The following is a 23,744-nucleotide window of genomic DNA, read 5'->3' on the forward strand; positions in this document are numbered from 1 at the left end:
ATTATCTAAAAAATCCAAAAGCCAAACAGTGTGTCTCAAGCCTGTGAGGAATGCCTGATATTCCAGTCACCGCTTTGTGCTTGAGGGGCAGACATACCTCACAGTCTTTAGTGTTGAGCGAGTCACTCAAGGTCTGTATTGTTCTCTCTTGACCACATGCTGCTTCTCTGACAGAACGTAGTTCACTTTCCATGTCCCCGAGCCTCTGCTGTAACTTCTGTGCAGAACAACAAAAGAGCTCAGTGCAATAATGATTTAATGATTCTCATCCCCGTTGAGACATAACAATGCCATAGCAACAAAACATAGCAAACAACAGTAAATCATATGACCATGACAGTCAAAAGACTGCTTGATGAAACAACTTTTACTTTTATTTGATGTCAATACCTTATTGCTGGTCTCGCTTTCTCGGATCTTGGTCTGGAGAGATTGGACCTGCTGTTGGGCCTTCTGCAGCTCACTCACACACTGACCCGCTGCGTTCTCATACTCCGTCAGCTGACACTGCTGCTCCTCAATCAACCTCTGAGACACATACACATCACACAAACGCTTTAAACTATAGGATTATAGTTACTTGTTTCAGAGACAGCAAAGTTTATTCAAATTTGATGCAAGTTTTCTTTTCTGCTGATGTAACCAAGATCAACTGGCTAGGGAATATTAACATGAATTAATCCATATCACGTTATTATTCACGTTATGGAAGTTAAAAATACTGTTTCATGTCTTACTTTCAATTAATACTTTGCATAATATATAGTCTGCAATTACTAAATGAGCATATATGCTTATATGAGCATAACTGTATTGATGTGAGTGAGAGGACAGACGCGGTGCAGAACAAACAGTTATGACCATAGCCTCGCTCAACAACTTCCTCAGGATGTCCTATTTTTCCATGGCGGCATGCCGTCCACTTCCTTGTTTTTAATTTTCACTTAGCATCATTTCTTCATAATCTATCATTTCATCTTATAATAAAAAATATGAATTAGTCTCTATAATAAATAGAGACTTGACTGTGCACAAAAATAAAAGTTTGTCTAGCACAATAGGGGTAGCACCAGTAACTGGAGGATAATGTTTCTGATCCAGCCCTGTCTACAGTAACATACAGTGATTACAACTGGTTGTGCGTAGTACAATAGTGCAGGCTGTGAACACTAAAGATCAGATTACTCAAACTGCCTGTTGCTTTATCTGTCAGTACCTATCAGGGTTTGCCTTTTGATAGGTTAGATTAAACATTACATACAATTATATTGCTAAAAAGATCATATATACTTAAAGGATTAGTTCACTTCAAAATAAAAATACTGTCATCATTTACTCACCCTCAAGTTGTTTCAAACCTGTTTGAGTTTCTTTCTTCCGCTGAACACAAAAGAAGATATTTTGAAGAATGTCGGCAAACAAACAGTTGATGAGCCCCATTGACTTCCATAGTATTTATTTTCCTACTATGGGTCTAATCAACTGTCTGGTTAACGACATTCTTCAAAATGTCTTCCATTGATGTTCAGTACAGGTTTAAAACAACTTGAGGGTGAGTAAATGATGACAGAATTTTCATTTCGAAGTGAACTATTCCTTTAATGCTGTTTTTTAAGATATATACACTATCGTTCAAAAGTGTAGGTTGGTAAGATTTCTAAATTTTATTAAAAGAAGTCTCTTATCCTCACCAAGCCTGCATTTATTTGATCAAAAATACAGTAGAAATTGTGAAATATTATTACAATTTAAAATAAATGTGTTCTATTTTAATATATTTTAAAATGTAGTTTATTCCTGTGATGTAAAGCTGAATTTTCAGCACCATTACTCTAGTCTTCAGTGTCACATGATCCTTGTTCTAATATGCTGATTTGATTTGATTTGAAAAACATTTCTTATGATCAATGCTGAAAACAGCTGTGCTGCTTAATATTTTTATAGAAACCTTGGTACATTTTTTTCAAGATTGTAACATAAATGTCTTTCCTGTCACTTTTGATCAATTTAATGCATTCTTGCTGAATAAAAGTTGCTGACCCCAAACTTTTCAACATTTACACAGCCAATATGCATTCATTAGAAGAGCAAGAATATAACACTCCTTTTGGAATTGGCCTGTTGCTCACAACAACAGTTGCTATGTAAGAGTTGCTAAGAAGATGATGGGTAACCTAGTAATCAAAAGCAATCAGAGAGCTGGAGAGCTCTGGGAACAAAGAAAAGCCTGAGGGAGTCCTTGTTCAACTCATCTAGTTTGTATCCTATAAATTCATCTTTCCTCTTTCTTAATATTGGCCTGCGTTGTACAAACAGACAGTCCAAAGATGATTCTTTTGAAAAAACCCTCATTATTTCCTCCTTTTTTTCATTCAGATTTTTTTTTTTTTTTTGAGAATCCGTAGGTCTTCTTATGTACCTTCTCAAGCCCTGATGGCTTGCACTGAATGTAATCATCCAACCACAGGTCTTCCATTTCTGCCAACTCAAGCTGAAGCTCCTGCTGGATGCTAGAAGGAGCATCTGGAAGATGGGGGGAAAGGGGACACTCCATCCCAGTGGGAGTCACCTGGAGCAGAGGGTAAGGACTCTCCATAGGTGTAGCGTTAGGTTTGAGGAGCACAGGAATCCGACTACCTCTGTGACTCAGGAGAGGGTGATATTCAAAGCTTTTAAGCAGGCTGAGGGCAATATCAAGTCCACACACAGAACCAGGCCGTGACTCGGGCCTCCTGATAGTAGATTGTTCCTCTTCGGACTCTCCCGGCATGGTGTTAGGAAGGACCTTTGAATGAGACTCTTGGGTGAGATCTACAGCAGTGTCCAAAGACTCCACAGAGGAGCCAGGACTTATGCAGAAGGGCTCTTGATCACTGGGGCAGCGAGTTTGGTTGTTCTCGACCGGTTCGGGTTCTGGTGGAGGTGCGGATGGGACGGTCTCCTCAGCGCCGTCCTGAACACTACCGGAGTAGCGTGTGGAGGGTCCACAGGAAGTGCTCCGACCCACTTTCCTGGGAACCTTGCAGACAGCCTCATAATCTGAATCTGCCACTCGCAGCGCAGCGCATCCTTTGCACTTCCTGGGTCGGGGACATGGACTAGCATCCGCTGCCGCGTGGCACTGATGGTGAGGGCACTGGTGGTCTTGAACCTGCTCTTGAGCGCCTTGCTCAGCCCATGACTCATAGACAGAGTATGTCAGATCTTCCTGGAGTAGAGCACTGTATTCAACTTCAGTCAACTTGGAGAAGTCCACTACAGGAGAGTCCGAAGCACCATCATCCACTCCAAAATCATCAGCATTGTTTTTGCGGTACAGTCCGCCGATGCACTGTCTGAGCCTGTCTTTCTCCATCAAGAGCTTCTGCATCCGTTCGACTGACAACGCCTCCACCCTGGCGATCACAGTGTCGAAGCGATACATTCGGTCCAGCATGAAGGTACACTTGCTGCAGGCGAACTCTCCCCGGCCGTCTCGGGTCATCTCCTTGCCCAACGCATAGGACAGCAGCACCTGCAGACTCAGCTTGGCAGTTGGGTGGAAGATCCATCGGCGTTGGTTACCATACAGCTCCCTTGCACAGATGCGACACAAGTCCTTCATCTTTGAGTCCAACATCATAAATCTTCAATTGACTAATAATCTAGAGGTGTTTGTGCCAAAACTATACCAAAAGCGAAAGTGAAGATGTCATGACATATAAAGATCTTATATTTCAATTTTTCTTCAGTTCCCATCAATTGAATTTTTTTTTTTTTTTAAATATATGTATATTAATTGGAAACTATCATAATTTCACGTCAGGTTGTTTATCATAGATTAGATGACGACTTTCATTTATCCCAGGCAATCCACTATTTCTTAAAGTTGTAGTATTTGATGTCCTTATTTATGTCCTTGAGATCGATCTTTAAATATATATATCGCTGGAAATAAATCTCGATTTTGATTTCAATGTCCAGATGCTTGTCCTCGTCAATGGAAATAAAGATGCGTGTTTTGTCCTTCACTCGCGCGGTCCAGATAATGTTTCATTCGCTCTTCTGTGAAGACGCCGACATGACAGGACATCATTTAAATCCCACCGCCCGACTCCGGTTTAAAACACGAGTCATTTTCATATAACCATCATTACGATTTGTAAACGGAAACAATATCATATTCTATCCCCAGAATATTTGCCAATATTCTGTGTATAACCGGGTCTCAATGAATGTGCAGGCAGTGAAGCAGCAAACGATGTGGCAAGAGTGAGGCAGAGAAAATGGCGCGTACCATTTTCTGGACAAAAAGGGGGGGTCGCAAACATGCGTTTCTACAGTATATGCTACTTATTTAAAACGTAGCAACGGCTGTAGACTTCCGAATACGCAATAACACTACAGCTACTATCTAAATCGTCGTTTTATTGTTCATTACTTGTCAGCGGTGTTTTTGTAAATTCTCTGATCACCCCTCGGTATGTGTAGTGCTACCGGCCGAACAAAGGGAACAAGCCAAGAAAACGCTGACACTACTTTACATACTAATTTCCATTTTCGAAAGGAAGTGCGACTGGGAAAGTGACTTTGATTTTCATACGCCCTGGTTTTATAGTATCTATCTACACCACTGATATAAATATTCCTTGTTACAATCCTGAATTTGTGTGAATGGTTGTTTTTATTAACATTAATAATTGTGCAGTTGTAATGGGTAAATTAATTACTGCATTTTAGTACTGCTTGTAAATGGCAGCAGTGAAGAATGTCATTTGTTGATTTTACAAAGATTTAAGCATCCAGATTTGCTATCAACAACCACATACCAACCTTGTAAAGGATAGATGGATCAATCTCTTATAAATTACTATTGATTCTAGCTAGAAATAACTGAATGATGTCATGTTTTATGGCATGTTTGCACATACTGGCAGTTTTTGGTGTCCCTGTGTGAATTTTTCATTCAAATGTCTCTAGAATTTAGACAACGGAGACAGAACACCATAACAGTGCTAAAACACAAAACAGCCTTAATCAAAAACCTATTTATCCTAATCAGGCAAATGTAGTATTATCTCACTGTTTATGTCAACCAGTGACAGTGATGGCAATGAGCTGTTGTAAGACAGTAAAATTAACTGTGTGTTTTCATTATTATTCTGTGTACAGTGTGATGTAAATGATAGTATATTTTAGGCCTAAATTATATTTTGAAAAATCACTTCAAAGTTGAAATACATTGTTTAACTGTGGGAAAGAAAGTGCTAGGATTTCAAAAATAGATGTCATCACTTGTCACCTTGCAAACCCAGTTTAAACAAGAAACCGAATACTGCATATACCTTTAACCCCTCAGTTGGATAATATTTTTTGTCTATGGCATGACAAAAATTACTTTCAAGAGCAAATAGCAGCACTGAAAGTAAAATACATGAAAATACCATATATATACTAACTATAAATACTAACATGCTGTTCGATTTTTAAAATGGTTGTAAATGTGTGTGCTCGTGTGCAGTCTCAGCTTGCTATGGCTGTACACTAGATGTCACTCTCAGCACACTGGTGATGCTATTTCTTCAGTAAAATTACAGCCATTTTCCTAAAAATGGGACCATTCATTCATACCTTTAGATTGACTATAATAATAAAATAATAAAATAAAAAGTCGTACTTGCATCTCCTGCTCTGTGTTGCTTTTTCCATGAGCCAGTTCTTCTCTGGGGGTCTAAAAAAAAAACAATATGTAGCCTACTTCTTTAAAAAAAACAAGCCATGACACACAGTTTAAAAGACTAATATAAACATTTGATTTTGTAGTTCTGTTTAATCCGGTAAAGCCTGACATATGATTATTTGGAATGTTATTTTTCATATAAAAATAACTTTTTTTTATATTTATTTTTTTATATTTTTGTTGATTATACATCAGGCTTTTATGACTCTGAGGCCCAAACTAAGTAAAAATATGCAATTTGTTGCATTTGCTGTTATTCATATGGCCAAAAAGTAAGAAGAAATTCTGATAGTTTGTAATGTAAATCAATTAGATATTTATAGCAGACTACTTAAAATGCATATAAATTTGACACATCACTCTATACATCCCAATAATAATAGTTAATAAGATATTTAAATGCTTAGTTTTATTATCAAAGCTCTGTAGGGTTTTTTTATAAATCAAAATACAAAATACAATGATGATTGAGAGATGTGTAAATAAACATTCCTCAAAAGCTTGATGTATCATATTTGATACATTTAAACATGAATTTTCTTAAGAACAATGTATGGATAATATGTGAACCTAAGTTGCTTTAGGACAGTAAGTGTCCATATTGAAATATTACTAACAATATAAAAGTTAATCTTACATTTACTTTAAAAAAGGTTTCACAGCAAAAAGTTTATACAGAATTAAACTAAAAAACACAGAAGGCATGTAGTAGATTGCATACAAAGCTTTGATCACGTTGATAATTTAAAGGTCTTAGAAATGTGTGTATTAAATATGATACAGTAAGCTTTACAGGGTTAAACAATTTCCTTTTCATTTGTGTCAATTTGCATATTCTAGTCAATTTGATTCATTGTTACAATGTTAAACGTGTTTATCTACATGCAGGCTATACCAATTTTATACGTCTCAGTTTACATATGAATCTAAGGTGAAGTTAATATAAATCTCCCTGTTTATGTGATTTATACCCATACTGTAAATATACTTATTTGGGAGAAGTATTGAATCACTCCTGCATGTGCCATGACCTATTTGCAATAGCATGACTGTGTGTGTATGTGTTTATAAATACAGTCTGATATCCGAACCCACTTTCTCTTTTGGGGTTGAATAGGGGCCAGAGGCCAAAGTGACCTAGTTAGCTGCCTTAACCACACTGAAGAATACAGTAGAGCCAGATGTCACATGCACAATCACATATAACACACAATTATGTGAGCATGTAAGTTTGAGTGTGTATGCTATATGCCTAAAAGCACGCTGCAGGGATGACACAGATTTAAGAAGGATACTGATTATCAGGGCCACATGAAATCTATGTGTGCATTTAGGTGGATAAGAGTCCTATTGTATACCTGTGTGTGTTTCTCTTTCTGCTGGAGGGAAAAGTTGAGGCTCTGCACTTGCTCTTCCAGCTCAGTTAGTTTCGCAGTAAGGACGTCCCTCTGTGAACTTAGATCGGATGCTTCTTGCTCTCTCCTGCATACAGTTTCATTCAATTCTGCTATTAACCTAAGTGAAACAAAGAGAGGAAAAGGCATAATAGATTGAGTAACAGAATATCAGAATAATCAACATTATATAAAACAGTCCCTGAATTAACTTCAGTATATTCAGTCATATTCATGGTCACTGCTGTAATGTTTACCTGTCCTTCTCAGCCATCTCATCAAGCTGTGCCATGGCAGACAAGCTTTCATTTCCCCCCTGCATTTCCATCATCATCCTCCTTTCTAGGGCCAAACAGCGTCGGGTCTCCGAGTCAGCCAGAGAAGCCATTTTTTCTGCTTCACTTCTTGCCAATTGAGCCTCCTGAAAGTAAAAATTGCAGTAAAATTAATGCAATGCAATAAAATAAAACGCAAAAAACTGCAATGCAATGCAATAATAAGGACAGTTTTGGTTCTGCATGTTGAAACACGTTAAGTAAAGGATTTTATAAAGTATCTTATACAGACTTTGCATCAAAAACACACACTTACAAAAGTAACCTAAAGCAGCAAAAGTGTTTAAATACTAAGCACCGTAAATGTGGATTTTGTTGTGTGTAGGAATGTAATATGCACCTCCTGCAGAAGCTGGATCTTGGTCTCCAGAATCTCTTGCATGTGTCCGATCTCCTGCTGGCGTTCCTCACAGCGACGCTGCACCTCCACCTCATTCTGATTGGTCAAACTCTCTGCTGTGGTTCTGTGAAGTAACACAATACAAACAAAACAGCTTTAGTGAACAATTCGGAAAGAATGCGTCAAAACAAATCCATAGATACAAATGGGAAAAGGGCACTTTTGATCTATATGCTGCCTGTGGCATTGTGGATTTGTCTCATAGTTAAATAGTGTCTAAAACGATGAATTATTTCTGCCATGATCAATAGAAATGTACATGGTACAATGTTCTTAAACAAAACGTGTCATGTAAACAGCGCTGAATATATAATAAACCTAATTAACAAAGAAAGGAAGTGTTTTCATTGAAATAAAAGTTACTTCATTTATATATGCACAGCACAGTTAAATTGGACTGTGATTGGTTAGTGAACGCACCTACAATTTTGGAGGGAATTCTACTTAGAAAGTAACTTTAGGACAATAATTATTCTCATTTATTATTATCAGTAATTGTTCTGATGATAAATGAGAATATATAAATATATATATAAATAAACTAATTTAATTCTAAAACTCTAGATAATTATAATTAATCATTTTAAAAATAAATAATACAAAAATTGTAGTAAAAAAATCACATTTTGGGAAAAAGTATCAGTGTCCTTTGGGGGGGGGGGGGGATTAAAAAACAAATTACTGCTAGTGGTCATGTTTGATTTATTTAATCTTTGTCCCTGAGCACATTCATACCTTTCAGACTCAGTGAAAGAGTTTCATTTCATTTTTCAATCCCCAAAGAGTATTCAGGCAAAAGAAGAGAGTCACAAAGGTGACTCGTAACAATCTTTGCTCATGTCTCCAGTGGGATGTTTTAATCTGTACTTTGTGTGTGTGAAGGGTGTTGCTCTGACATTTTAAGTATTCTAGAGTGTCTGTGAGAGCCTTTCACTCAGCGCAGCGCTCTAGAAGCCTCTCGAGGACTTCATAACAGCTTTTCCAGACCCCGTTGCTCCATTTCAGCGGAGCTGTTTTTGAACGTGATGATGGCTGCGGCACTGACCCCGCTGTAATTGTTTGATCCGGAGCAAACGGCACCTCTGGGTTTTTAACTGTGTCGTGCCAGGACATCCATAACTGCAACGAGCGGTCTGAGCGATCGTCCTGATCAGTCACTACAACATGTTAGCAATCACAGCCTAAAGACATATCATTTAGCTCGGGAGGTGAAATCATTCAGTTCTGATTTTTTTAGTCCTCGGTGAACCGAATGTCAGTTCTGAGGGTCGGAGTGATGGCTTAAGGGAAGCTATGAAGAAAAAAGTGAGGAGAAATGATGAGGGGATTTTTTGCTTGATGGCAAAGACTCAGACTCAGGTCGCCGGCAAACACATCATCAGAACCGAACAGAGCGTGTGATGGAAATGACACATAGCAACTGGCCCTTCAACGGAACAATGATGTCACCTGAAGAATAACACGAAGCAAGGGGGTCTTATTTATATGTGATCCCCTAAAGGCCAATGAATCCTACTGTAAATTTAAACATTACTGACACACTTCCAACCCAACTGTAGAAGAAAAAGCAAAGCTTCAGCCATAAAGCACCAAACTTAACCCCACTTACGTGAGGACTAACTTGCTTGTTACAGGCTTGTGCACAATTCAGAATTGAATTGAGAATGACTCCTTAATTCCAATTCAATTCTTGAATTTGAATTGATGTCAAAAACAGGATCTAGAATTACAATTCGAATTTGAATTAAAGGAAGCAGAATTGCAATTCAATAAAAATTCAAAGAAATTCATATACATATTTTAAGTGAAGTGTTTAACAATAAAGCTTTACAGTATATGTCAGATATGATTGCATTATAAATGATATTAGTATGAACTACTTGTACAGATTACATTAAAAGGATATGTTTTCCCCCAGCGATGAATGTTAAAAGCTCTAGTCACAGAACAAATAATTAAGTTTGATTTATTGTAATTGTAATTTTGTGGAACATGATGGAACATGACTCCATTTCCCAGAATACTTTACTTTAACCAAGTATTTAAAATGGTTGCTAAACAATTTGAGGTGGACATTTGTTTGAAAGCACAATTTGATGGGCAACACTGGACTTTTTAAGTTTCAGAAGTCCCTTACAACTTCACTCTGCACCTGTTGAGAGAATCTTTAGTGTTGCAGGAAAGATATTCAGACCAGAACCGTGCAGACTCAATGAAAAAACATTTGAGGAGCTATTGAGAATTGGATGCAACAGTGTTGCTCAGTAATTTTTTGCATTGGAATAAATGATAACTGCATTTACAGTAACTTTGTGTTTGTGTGTTTACTTTGAAATGAAAATTACATTGGAACAAAACTAATTAAACAACACTGAGGGGGTCATTTATTTCAAGAATTTGATCAATATCTATTTTAGAACAAAATGTACGCAGGGTTGGGGAGTAATTAGTTACGTGAAATGAAATTTCTGTTATTAAATTACAAAATTAATGTAAGTGTATTTAGTTGTATTACTGAGGTAAAATGTTTAATTCAATTAGTTACTAATCAACTTAAAACGAAATTGCTTTGCATTGATAAAGTTATCCAAATAAAGTAATCCAAACCACATTTATAATGGGTAACTAGTAACAGTAAGCAATAACATTTCCAAAGTAACCTTCCTAGCACTGAATGTATGCGAGACTCAACACATTCTGTTGTGTGACTGTGTGGAATTTCTTTGAATTGCCATAAGTTTAATTCCACTTCCTGTCATTCCAATTCAAATTCAATTCAACGTTCTGTGGGGCGGAGTAAATTCAATTCAAATTCAAATTCATGAATTGAATGGAGGCCAATTCTGAAATTCTGAATTTTGCACAAGCCTGGCTCGTTGTGTGTTTTACTGAGAATGAATTAGCCCTTGCCACTATAGACAGGTGCATACAGTACAATTCAAACGTTCGGGGTCAGTAAGAATTTTTTTTTTTAAGAAATTAAAACTTTCATTCAACTTTCTTTCATTAAATTGATCAAAAGTGACAGTAAAGCCTTAAATTGTTAAAAAAAAATCAAACAAATGATTATTTTTTACTTTGGTCATCAAAGAATCCTGATGTTTCTACAAAAAAAGCAGCAAATCATCATGAATGATTTCTAAAGAATCATGTGACACTAAAGACTGGAGTAATAATGCTGAAAATTCAGCTTTGCCATCAAATAAATAAATGACTGTGGCGAGCAAGACGAGGCAGAGGGCCGTGAGAGAACGAGGCCGGTGGCGTGATTGCTGATGAGCGACACCTGCGCGATGCCCCGGTCTCGTATCTCTCACGGAGGAGCGGAAGCATAAAAGGAGGAGCGACGACAGTGAAGGACGAGAGAGGTGTGTTAGTGTTTCTGTTTTATTATATGTGGTAGCAGTCGTACGTGAGGGACTGCTGCCTTTACTTTCATTTTGTATTAATTTATTTATTTTATTAAAAGTTGTGAAATGTTCGCCGGTTCCCCCCTCCTTCTTCCTATAACAACAAACTTCTACAATTACATTTGAAAATGCAGCCTTGGTGAGACACAAACATTAGAGACACAAACTTTTGAAAGGTAGTGTGTGCATTCAAGTGTCTAAAAAGGGGCTCAAATAGCCTCTCCATCAGCAAAATCAAGTCACAGGGTCATGTGCTGCAGTCGCCTACACGTTTCAAAGGGTATCATGACACTCTGTCTTAGATAGGCTTTGGCCTTTTGCATTTGGCAGTATAGCAAGATAAGTCGCACATGCCTAGGAGAAGCAGCTATTCTGATAGTAGTTGGAAGCAGCCCAGCATTATGAGTGAGAGAGAGGATCACCAGACTGAAGAAAAGACAGATTCATAAAAACACAGATTTCTGTCTCAGCTGCTTTTGCTGCTTTCCTTATTATGCTTGGCTTCACTACCTGCACTCTTAATAAAGACTTCATTTTATAAAAGCAGTTATGTTGACACTTAGCTAAACATTGTCATTTTATATATTTTTTTTATTATAGCTGTTTAGCTTAATAACTAAAAGGTTACATTCACACGGTCAGTGTTTGTATCATTACCTAATAGATTATTCTGTTTGTATAAGCTCTCAAAGTGCAGGTATGAGAGTATAAAAATGTATGGGAGTCGGTTAATTTATACTTTAATTTATAACTGAACTGTGCAAATGTAACTGGATTTAGAACTAAGGACTGACAACCATATTCTGCTGTGAATGTAGACTACTGTAATTTGTGAACAGCAAATATATTGTATAAAGAATATATTTGTGTTGTTTGATACTTACAGGGCCTTGTCAAGCTGTTCCTGTCTTTCCTGGAGATCTTGTTTCAAACTTTCCACCTCAACCTTCAGCTCAATGTTCTGAAAAACAAAGGGATTATTTGAAAAAGTCATTGGAATCACATTTTGCAAGTCTCACAGTTTGCATGCTGTTCTACCACATTGCATTCCTGTTTTTATTCCTGTTCAATGATTATTCACTCTAATAAACCGTCCATTAGAAATTCATGCTTCCAACACTATTAACTTCTACCAACATATTTTTGTCTGAATAAATGTGACCCTGGACCACAAAACCAGTCTTATGGGTATTTTTATTTATTTATAGATGTATAGATCATCTGAAAGCTGAATACATAATCTTTCCATTGATGTATGGTTTGTTAGGATAGGACGATATTTGGTCGAGATACAACTATTTGAAAATCTGGAATCTGAGGGTGCAAAAAAATTTAAACATTAAGAAAATCTCCTTTATAGTTGTCCATTTCTGTTCACGATTGTGCTGCATTCATTCACAAAAATAAATGTTTTATATATTTACGGTAGGAAATTGACAAAATATCTTAATGGAACATGATCTTTACTTAATATCCTAAAGATTTTTTGGCATAAAAGAAAAATATATAATTTTGACCCATACAATGTATTGTTGGCTATTGCCACAAATATACCTGTGCGACTTGTGACTGGTTTTGTGATCCAGGGTCACAAATGTATCTGCATTATGCTAAATAAAAAATACCAAAAAAAAAAAAGTTTTATATTAAATATTTCATGCATCTTCTCTGCTGAGTCTGCAGAGCCTGTGTGAGCTCTCTGCACGTGCAGCTGCAGTCTCACCCTAAAATAGAACAAGAGACGCCAACCACCTGCTCTTTCACTCTCTCTGACAAGCACTCAAACCTGACCCCTTTACTTTCCTCTTCCCACAATGCACCAGGCCACAGCAACAGAGACTTTTATAACTCTCACCACCAGATACTCAGTGTAGCTGGCAAGAGATCAGTTCCTGCTAGTACTTGTGTGTGCATCGATATGGTTTTGAAATGATACATACACATCCTGTTGTAACCACAGAGAGCTTTGCCTGGTAAATGGTGTTTGATGAATAAAAAAGGACTCAGAAGCGGCTGTCATATATCGGTCGTTCTTAATGATTTGTGCTGCCTATATGGGTCAGTGGGACTAATATTTGTTTTATCAGGTTCATTTGAAAAGGTCAGACACAGAAATAGCCTGGTTTTGGCGCTAATACAGCATCTTTGGGCTTTACACACTCACACACACACACACACACACACACACTTCAGTTGCTATTTTAAGTCCAATTGTGCATGAATGCATGTTTATCTAATAAATCAAAATGAATAAAATTGTTCCAATCAAGATTGTTAAGCCATGTATACCATAATGGTGTGGTTTTCAATACAATATTAATGCTTTATACATAAATATTATAGTCAGCACCTTAGGAATAATGGGCCTCCATATGTAACCTGACATGTAATGCATAAACATACAGTGGGGTTCAAAAGTCTGAGTTTTTTTTTTTGTGTGTGTGTGTTACAAATTACAGGCATAACAATTTGAGGGAAGTTTTGGTTTATTAATCGCACATTTTCAATGTGATCTCAGACTTTTGGACCTGTATTTCACTGCAGCAAAAGTATGTTTAAACATAGTGATGCATAGTGATACACTGTTCTTTTTCTGTGTTCTAGACTGGTATAGTAGTACATGGACAACAGCTGCTAGAAAGTGTCACCTTTACTTCGCCCTAGAAACCAAACCTAACCAGTGTCAGTCAGTCAGCTCTACCCATGATCCAGTTTTTCCCGTGCCGATAGTCAGTTTGTGACAGGTGCGGGAGACTGCTGGTCCATATTAATGCTGTTTATTTAAATAGAGCCGCATATCCAGGCTGCAGTTGTTGTCCACTGTTTGACTTAATAGATGGTTGGGTGTCTGCGGCTCTATGGGCTATTTTAGGTCTTTGCATTTGTCAAGCCAGCAAAACAAATGCTATAGTACTAGAATTTACTTATGTAAAAGCTTACTGTCACCTCCAACAGATTCAGTGACAGTTATCATGAGTGTTTCAAATGTATAACTTTTTATTTATTTATTAAATGCAATATTTGTTGGCCAGAGCAATGGTTTGATATTTGGTTGTTACCATTTTTTTGCATTTCATAATTGCTTGATTGCACAATTGCTGTTAAATTGTGATGAAAATACTATGATAGAATGTTTAACGGCAGGACAACTTCCCATAACACTGTTGTCACAAAATATCAACATGTATTTAATGAACTGAAGTAAAATCTGTGACTTGCCCCTGTCTTTTCTTATTATCAAAAAATGTGCTAAAATATGCATTTTCTGGCCATAGACAGGCAAATGTTGGACCTTTATGGTTAATAATTGGTTCATATTTTCTTGTCAAATTGAATTAGTTACTTTAACACATTAAGTGTAGCCCAGTGACACTCACCCTGCGATGGATATCCTCACTGCTACTGTCCTCAAATTTCTGCTGGAAACGCTCCTCCAGGAAGTAGATGCGAAGCTTCAGGCTGAAGTTCTCCTTCTTCAGGTCATTGAGGTGCTGTGAAATAGTACGGTAGCCGTTAAACATGATCGCTTCCTTCACGTAGGGGTTCTCAGACCCCTCATACCTGTGCCATACTGCCTAAATCACACGCTAACGTTAAATGCGAGTGAAGATATCTAAAACAAGCCAACTTAGATGTAGTAGGTTTTCTAAAACTAGGACAACAACATCAACATGAACTGTAAGTGACACACTGAGGGTCCTCCTTCTCAAAAGGGGTCTAAACCCCCCTCCCCCCTCCACCATGTGTGGTGTATGCAAAGAAGGAGGGGTGATTATGAGGATCTTTTTTTACCTCAACAGCCACCAAAAGGAATTAACTTTAAGGATCATGGGCATGCGTGATGTGTTAACTGATCCCGACAATGAAATAGAACAGACAGAGAGAGAGAGAGGAGGCTTACGTGCTAAAAATCACAGACTGCTCATTCCAAAAGTGGACGATTCAACTAGATTCAACTGGATTTACAACCGCCATCCTTTATCTGATACTTACTATTACTAAACCTGTTCCTCAAGTCTCACTCATAAAAATGTACTGTGAGACTGTGTGCATGGTGTCAGTCGACTATATCTATAACTAGAATAGGTTTTCATGCTTGACTTTTTAAAAAAAAAACACTTTTCCCCCACATATTTTACATTGTTGCAGCACCTCTCTTCCCAGTCTGTCAGTAACATTCTCTTTAGTTTCTGTCTCTATGAAGCCCCTTCTTCCGAAAAGCACAATGTGATCTGATTGGTCAGCTGGACCAGTGTGTTTTGATAAGTCAGACACTCAATGAGCCTTGAACGCGTTTCAGAAATGTCATGCCCCTTACCATAACCGCGAGTTTCAACAGATTACTAAGGCAACTCAACCAGGCCTCTGCCCTTTTTTGCCTTGATATTATGACATTTACGTTCCCAGAAGAAAACTCAAGACTACTATAGAGGTGTTTCAGTGAGTTCAGAAACAGTGCTTATTGATAAAATATTCTACTATAACATCATATAAAAAAACATACCGATAATAATAATAACTGATAATAATAATAATAGGACCCCTTTAACACACAAAAAAATGTTTCCTGGAGTATGATGTCAGTTAAAAAAGCCAAGCAATTTATTACCAATTAATACAATATTATCTTTGAAATATTTTGATTATAATGAGGAAAAAATGAAGAAACATCTGGAATATTTCTTCATGTATTGATAGTTTTTCATTATCGAAGTTCCATATTGGTGAGTAATAGAGTATTTCAAAATTACCAATATAATTACCACTATTCAGTTAAAGTAATATCTTGATACAACATTTCTTTCAGATCATTTGAAACATTTTGACAAAAGAAAACTAATTAATATGATTTGCACTATTTCATTCAAAAACATGAAAAGATCTTACAGACCCCAAACTTGAGATCAATCATTTATCCTATATACATGTATTTGTAATGACCCACTTAAAGATGTATTTATGTAAATATGCCCTTTAATGTATGCTTATTTGTCACAGAGTTTAACCATTGGAGGGCAGTATGGCTCTAAACTCTGCAGAAAGTGAACTTTAGAAAGACTCAGTACTTTTCAGGGTTATTTTCAGGAGGTATCCCGGAACAGCTGTCACTAAGGAATTCTGGACTGGATCCGTCCTTCATATAGCGACAGCCTCCTCAAACCACAACCAACATATACATCAACACGCCAAACACTCATGTGGAGACAGATTCACCATTTCCCAATAAAATCACTTCACAAAGGCTTACACCCACACACACCTAAAAATAGCATATAAATGTTATTAATATCACTGGTGGGAGCTTCTACTTTCTGTTGCTAGGATTCATGCTAACACTTTAGTTTAGGGTCCAATTCTTACTATTAACTAGTTGCTTATTAGCATGCATATTACTAGGATATTGGCTGTTTATTAGTACTTATAAAGCACATATTAATGCCTTATTCTGCATGATCTTATTCATTCGACATCCACTAATCCTACCCAATACCTAAACTTAACAACTACCTTACTAACTATTAATAAGCAGTAATTAGGAGTTTATTGAGGCAAAAGTCGTAGTTAATAATTAGTTAAAAGTGAGAATTGGACCCTAATCTAAAGTGTGACCGGGTTCACAATTCAAGCTTCAAAAAAGTTTTTGTTAGATGAAAAAATATTGCACAAAATAATGCTAATCAATAGATGGCTTCAGTAAGTAATGACATTGAACATGATTGATTTCGCTGCAAAGAGAAATTCCATATGCACAAAAAGCTCGGCGGACTAAACTTCAAAGTCTAGGACAACTGGGAATGACAACTGGAGACCCCTAAAAACTCATTAGGGGCTCATATATACTGTAGAAAAGTCGCCTCGGGCACTTTAAATTTAAGCAAAACCCTATTTATTTCAATCTGGAATCAGTCTTGCCATCAAATGCAGTGAGACTGGATAACATAAGTGCAATACTGTTCTTTCATGGTTATTTCCCCATAGCGCTGGCTGTCTGTGCCCGATCACGAGGGTGATTGCGTTGCTCAGTCTGTCAGCGAGGGAACTTGAGTTCTACAGGTCTACAGGAGGTTTTCCATTGTGGGAAGAAAATGGGAGGTTTGACATGTTTGTAAAGAGACACATCGGCGTCTGGACTCTGTCTTTCTGTCGCTGTCTGACGGGGCAGAGGTCTGAAACAAGGAGGCCAAAGACAGTGAGCTTCTGTGTGCCGTACGTACTGAGGTATATACGCATGCAGTCTATATTCACTGTCAGAGCTGACTGACTGACTCTTATTGAGTGCTTGAGCTTTGATATTATGAGGCAGCTAATGGGAACTGGCTTTGAAACAGTCGTTTAAAGGATTACACATGCCGAAAAAATGCAAATGAAGGGATTTGTCTGCCATAAAAGTAATGCCAGATGACAAATTGTACAAGTGATATGGACTTTTGGTTAGAAATTAGGAATGAAAGCATATATCAATCATTACTAGGAGTCATTAATCATAATAATAACTATGTATAAAGACAATGAGCAACAAACACAGAAACTCAGTCAGCAGGTCCTATAATATTAGTGTGATATTTTCCAGACACAGAGTACATTTAAATCCAAGCCTTAATAATCAAATTCATCTTACTATGATTACAATCTCTTGGAAATACAACAGAATAGCTATATAAAATGCAGAGTTTGCAATGAAGCACATCTAATTACTGAAGCCAGGGTTGCTCTTGTTTCTGTGCAGGAATGTATTCATGATCAGCTCTGTGTCTCCCTCATTTGCATTTACTGTAGACGGTTAATGTTGCCATGGCGCCCTGTGTCAGAGATACTAGCTTCCTGAGTCCCAACTGCTGCTTCACTTCTCACGTCTTATCAGTATGCAGCAGTTTTTTTGGAAGACTCGCTAACAAATATATTATGAATGTAACGCAATGCAAGTTGACGACAAATGGTGCCAAAAGACACAAACATTCAAAGCAAATATATTCACACATCTCTCATTTTCTTTTTGTACTGTATATGTCCTAAAACATATGTATTAACGGTTTCAGTAAAAATATTAAGCAGCAACTATATTCAACATTGATAAGAATAATTTTTATCAGCATATTAGAATGATTTCCAAAGGATCATGTGACACTGAAGACTAAATAATGATGTTGAAAATTCAGCTTTGCATCACAGGAATAAATTACAATTAAATTACATTACATATTAAAATAGAAAAGTTTTTTATTATTATTAATTTTTTACAATATTGCTGTTGTACTTTATTGCTGTTTAAATAAATGCAGTTTTGGTGAGAGGCTTCTGTCAACACTAAAATAAACCAAAGATTTTAAGCAACAATGATTTTAGGCAACATTATTGTTCAGTATGAAAATGGATATTGATTTTGAGATTAGATTTATCAGTGTTGTTAAATTTAGTTTTTTTGTGGCAAAAAAAGTGTTGGCAAATGTAATCTAAAAGTAAAAATAAGGAAAACAAGTACGCACAATTCTATATACTCCTATTCTCTGAGCTTTGAATGAGCAACTTCTGAGAAATAACCTTTTTCTCTGGGACACTATGGCATATACAAGTACACACACAAAAACAAAGCATAAAATGCACCAAACTAAATTTGACACCCTTCATTTAGTGAAATATTTCAGTTATTAACTGATAAAATGAGACTGAGGCAGCAAGTACCCATTGGCAAATGTAGTCTTGAAGCTCAATGGGGAAATGCCTTTAGATAATGCTATAAAAACATATTAAACAGCCTGATGTGCTATAAACATGCTGAAGGCCTGCAACGTCTCTCATCTGATACAAATTAAATCCAGAACAAATTATTTTAACTACAATTTTACAGTCCAATAAAGACGTCAATTATTTTGGACCATTTCTATGTTTATTTGAATCTTGTAATTCTGATGACCGAAGCACATGGCTGATGTGTTTGTGTGAAACTCAGTCTGACAGGCTAAGCTTGAGAGGGTTGAGAGCTCAAAGCCTGCGCTCTATTTAACACAGACATAAATCAAGCAGAAAATCAACAGTCACGGCCACTCCGCTGAACACAACCGTTGTATCGTCTTAAGTAATGATCGCACTGAGTCACCTTACATATCTGACTGATGCGTTCAGCAACAGTTTGTTGTGGCATTTTCATGTATTTTCAGCCTTCTTGCAGAGACCCAGATTCCTGAGCCAATTTCACAGGACATCCTTCTTGTTGCCATGGAGACTGAAAAGATAGATGGAAGGGAGGCTTATGGGAAGCTCTCTTCGAGCTTGATTCAAGCTATTGTTTCATGAACCTAAACCTACAACAATTCCTCTCGATTACAGATGCATAAATACAAATTTCGATCCCAAAATATCAAATAATCGGTCTTAAAGGGGTAGTTCACCCAAAAATGGCTTTCTTTCTTCTGTGGAACACAAAAGAAGATGTTTTGAAAAATGTACTATGAATAAACAATGAAAGTCAGTGGGGTCAAATCAGGGTTATTATAGTTAAACAAAACAAAATTCTTATTCTTTTTTTTAAAGTTAAATGAAAATGGAAAATATAAAAACACTGGGTCCAATTTGTTATTCATTGTATGGACAGCAATGTCAGTCTTTTCTTACATAAAGCTATTATATGGCTTTAGAAGACATGAAATATTGCAGTCATCACTTTTATGGTGCTTATTTTGTGTTTAATGGGTTTGAAATTACATGAGGATGATTAAACGACGACAGAATTTTCAGTTTTTTGGTGAACTCTTTCAAACCCTTTTCCAATTCTCCCTATGCAACTTCTCTTTTTTCCATTCACAATCTCCCCCTCGTCCTCTCTCACTGCCTGGTAAATCATTTCCAGATGCGATGGCACGGATGGTGCTCATGGTGCGTGTACATTGGAGCCTCTGCCTGTTTGCCAGCATCACACTGAGGCGAGGGGAGAGCTTTTCCACAGACTATGCCAGCCCCACTGAGCCTAACACGCAAGCACAAGCACTCGCAGACAAACAGGAAAGCCATACGCCAGACACACATATGAGAAACACACACCTTAAACAGTACAGCAGGTTCTGTATCTGAACCACTACCCCTCGCCCTCTACAGTGGTGACTACATATTGTGAAAAAGTCAAGGGCCCTCGCATGGGCTTTAACAGTTCATTGGCAGAACGTTTATGAGGTGAAGTCACCCTGGTGGCTAACTTTGTGCTCACAAAGGTTGCATGCATTTGATCAAAAATGGTAATATTGTGAAAATATCATTTAATTTTTATTCTATTTTAATATATTTTAAAATGTAATTTACTCTTGTGATAGCAAAGCTGAATTTTCAGCATCATTACTCAAGTCTTCAGTGTCACATGATTCTTGAGAAATTATTTCAATATGCCGATTTAGTGCTCAAGAAACATGTCTTACTATTATGAACATTGAAAACAGGGCTGCTTCATATTTTAGTGAAAACCACAATATTTATTCAGTATTTTTTGATGAATAGAGAGATCAAAAGATCAGCCATTTTTTATAGAAATCTTCTGTAACATTATAAATGCCTTCACTGTCACTTTTGATTAATTGAATGCATCCTTGCTGAATAAAAGTATTAACTTTTTTTACTTACTTCAAACTTTTGAATGGTAGTGTATACGTATATTGCATAAAACCAACCAAAAAACACTGCGACAGCTCAGTTAGTTTTCAGCTGGATTCTTTGCAGTAACTTCTAGAGGAAATGAAGAGAGAACATCACATCTTGGTGCCATTTGCACATCCAAGCCATACATTTTAACAGTGAGATTACTTTTCAGCTTGACACTGAATACCAGACCAGAGCCTTCTTGGCCAAAGATCTGATGCTCCTGTCGGAGTTCCCCGGCCCTTGCAGGGTTGTGATATTTTACCCAGGCAAATGTGGACGTCCCTGGGCATGGAGTGTGACGGATGGCTCTCGTCGTTGAGCTCGCATCCACTCAGCGGACCGATACTCCCGCTGAGACTCTGGGCTTCATTTCAGGCTTCAGCACAACAACGGCTGCAAAATGATCAAACTACACGAGATGACTTATTCCCATCTCCCATTTTGTCTGTTAATTTGTTTACTTACATCTTTCTTCTTTTCGCTAAATTTCAATTAATGCTAAGCCTCTTCGCTATGACTCAGGAAATACATCATACATCTCTTCGATTGCAGCGCACGTCACTCTCTGATAGCAACCGATTCATTATTTCCACATCTGTTTTCGGTAATGAGAGGAAGGACAGTAATCCGAGTTTTAAAGAAAGGTTTAGCTCCACAGTCAACAACGTAAAGCCATTAGAGAAAACACGGATCACTTCATCATGCAGGACATCTTAACGTTCACAGCCCTCATGTTCACGTTTTAATGTCTGAGAAACACCAAGGCACTTTTGCTTGAAACATACTCAACATTGGGTTAGTGCTTCATAACCTTTCCTAATCTTATGATAACTGATTATAAACCATAAAACATACTTTAAAATTAGGCCTACTATGGCGTTCTATGCCACATTGGTCATATTCTCTCCATTCCTACCAGAGCAAAAGTATACAAGAGAAAGAGAGAGCAAATGAGAGGGAAAACATGAAAAGTTGTGCCAAGGTGTTACTGCACTGGCAGAAGATCTAAAGCCTAGGGTCTCTCGCTCTAATTGCTCCCTCTTTCCATCTCTTGTGACATCTTTGTAAACACATTCAGAGGTGTGAGTTCTAAGTTTCTGCCAGGAGAGGAAATTACCTCAACAGTATCCCTAGTGGAAATACAGGAATGGAAAAAAGCTGTGGGTGCTGGTAAATTTTTAGAAGGTGCATTTGACCTGGCAGGTGCAGTTGAATCAGTAAAGGTCAGATATTAAAAGCATTTTAAATATGAAAACATTGAACCCTAGACCTGAGAAAATTGTAAACTTCTAAAGTACTATGTACTTACATCAAAAAATAAGTACAATGTACTTATTGTGTTCATGTTGTATTGTAAAACACTTTTGCTGCTATTGAGGTGCGATACGGGTAAGGTTAGGGACAGGTGTGGTGGATTGGGTAGGTTTAAGGTGTAAGGGAAGGGTCAACTGTGTAATTACAGCTGTAATTACATGCAGGAATTTTTAAAATGTAAGTACAATGTAAAAACATGTAGTTACACAATAAGTTCATTGTATCAAATTATTAAAGGAGAACTCCGGTCAATTTTAACATTGAGCTCATTTTTTTGTACATTTGGAGTGCTGTCAATACAGAGAACAACTACAAAAATCGGTGTTGCCTACACCGAGTTATTCTATTTTTAAAATTTGCACCCTGTTGACTTCAATAGGGCAAGTACTAAACCTGCTTTTAGCCTCTTAACATCCTTGATGTGTCATTACAAGTGCACAGAAAATGTGAGTGATTCCTTCTGAGTGAACACGAGTGGATCTGACTGCAGTAGATGTAAAAGATATGTATAAAAATGATGTTATTTAAGCCAGCGCAAATACCTGTTTACATCCTGTTTTTCGGTTGAAGTCCAAAGTAATCGATTGCCGAGTTCACGCGCGTGATCATAGGTAACTAAACCTATGCGCGTGAACTCGGCAATCGACTACTTTGGACTTTAACCGAAAAACAGGATGTAAACAGGTATTTGCGCTGGCTTAAATAACATCATTTTTATACATATCTTTTACATCTACTGCAGTCAGATCCACTCGTGTTCACTCAGAAGGAATCGCTCACATTTTCTGTGCACTTGTAATGACACATCAAGGATGTTAAGAGGCTAAAAGCAGGTTTAGTACTTGCCCTATTGAAGTCAACAGGGTGCAAATTTTAAAAATAGAATAACTCGGTGTAGGCAACACCGATTTTTGTCGTTGTTCTCTGTATTGACAGCACTCCAAATGTACAAAAAAATGAGCTCAATGTTAAAATTGACCGGAGTTCTCCTTTAATTTCAATGTAAGTACATAGTACTTAAAGCCACTTAATATAAAGTGGGACCAATAAATGAAGCCTTGGTGAGCATTAGACTTCTTTCAAAAACAATAAAAAAAAAAAATCTCCCAGTTTATTCCCTTCCTAGGTTTTAATATTTTATATTATTGAGAAAAAGAAAAAAAAAAAAACTAATACATTTCAGCATCACTGATGTCAAATCTGGCCAAACATGTCTTGATGCCCCATAAGAACTGAATGTAAGCAATGAAAAACAAATTGCACTGCGCGTTTCTACACAAAGCTGAGAGCTTCACGTCACTGAATGGATTTGCTATATCAACAAGATTTTGCCATTTCTAACAGAATGTTAAATCAGCTTGTTATGTCTAACAGAAGTATCTGATCTCAAATGAGAAATCACTTAGTGAAAGAATAATCACTTATGTTTATGTACACATAAAAGTCACTGTAAAACAAATCAAGTCACTGTGATCATACTGGCCTTCCTAAATGAAGTACAACAAAAAGCGACTGAGATTGACTACTGTGTCACAAGCTGTCCGGCAA

At 37.1% G+C, this 23,744-nt stretch overlaps 1 protein-coding gene across 8 annotated transcripts in view; it reads right to left on the bottom strand.

The window, feature by feature from the left end:
* The window catches only part of pde4dip (phosphodiesterase 4D interacting protein), a 66,430-nt gene that overhangs the window by 26,887 nt on the left and 15,799 nt on the right, over positions 1–23,744 (bottom strand). For 5 of the 8 annotated variants that reach the window (XM_081377742.1, XM_081377747.1, XM_081377743.1 and 2 more), the window contains exons 1-3: positions 2,420–3,731; positions 391–528; positions 98–217 (exon numbers count right to left, since the gene is read on the bottom strand). In XM_081377742.1, the coding sequence (XP_081233868.1) occupies positions 98–217; positions 391–528; positions 2,420–3,622 (1,461 nt within the window). In that variant the 5' untranslated portion in view covers positions 3,623–3,731. Of the gene's footprint in view, positions 1–97; positions 218–390; positions 529–2,419; positions 3,732–5,656; positions 5,711–7,077; positions 7,235–7,370; positions 7,535–7,788; positions 7,913–12,142; positions 12,220–14,635; positions 14,750–23,744 lie in introns of those variants that run through there. The other 3 variants (XM_081377745.1, XM_081377746.1, XM_081377748.1) reach the window with 1 other exon arrangement.

The sequence above is a fragment of the Scardinius erythrophthalmus genome, assembly GCF_964197995.2.
Source record: "Scardinius erythrophthalmus genome assembly, chromosome: 11".
NCBI classification, from domain to species: domain Eukaryota; kingdom Metazoa; phylum Chordata; class Actinopteri; order Cypriniformes; family Leuciscidae; genus Scardinius; species Scardinius erythrophthalmus.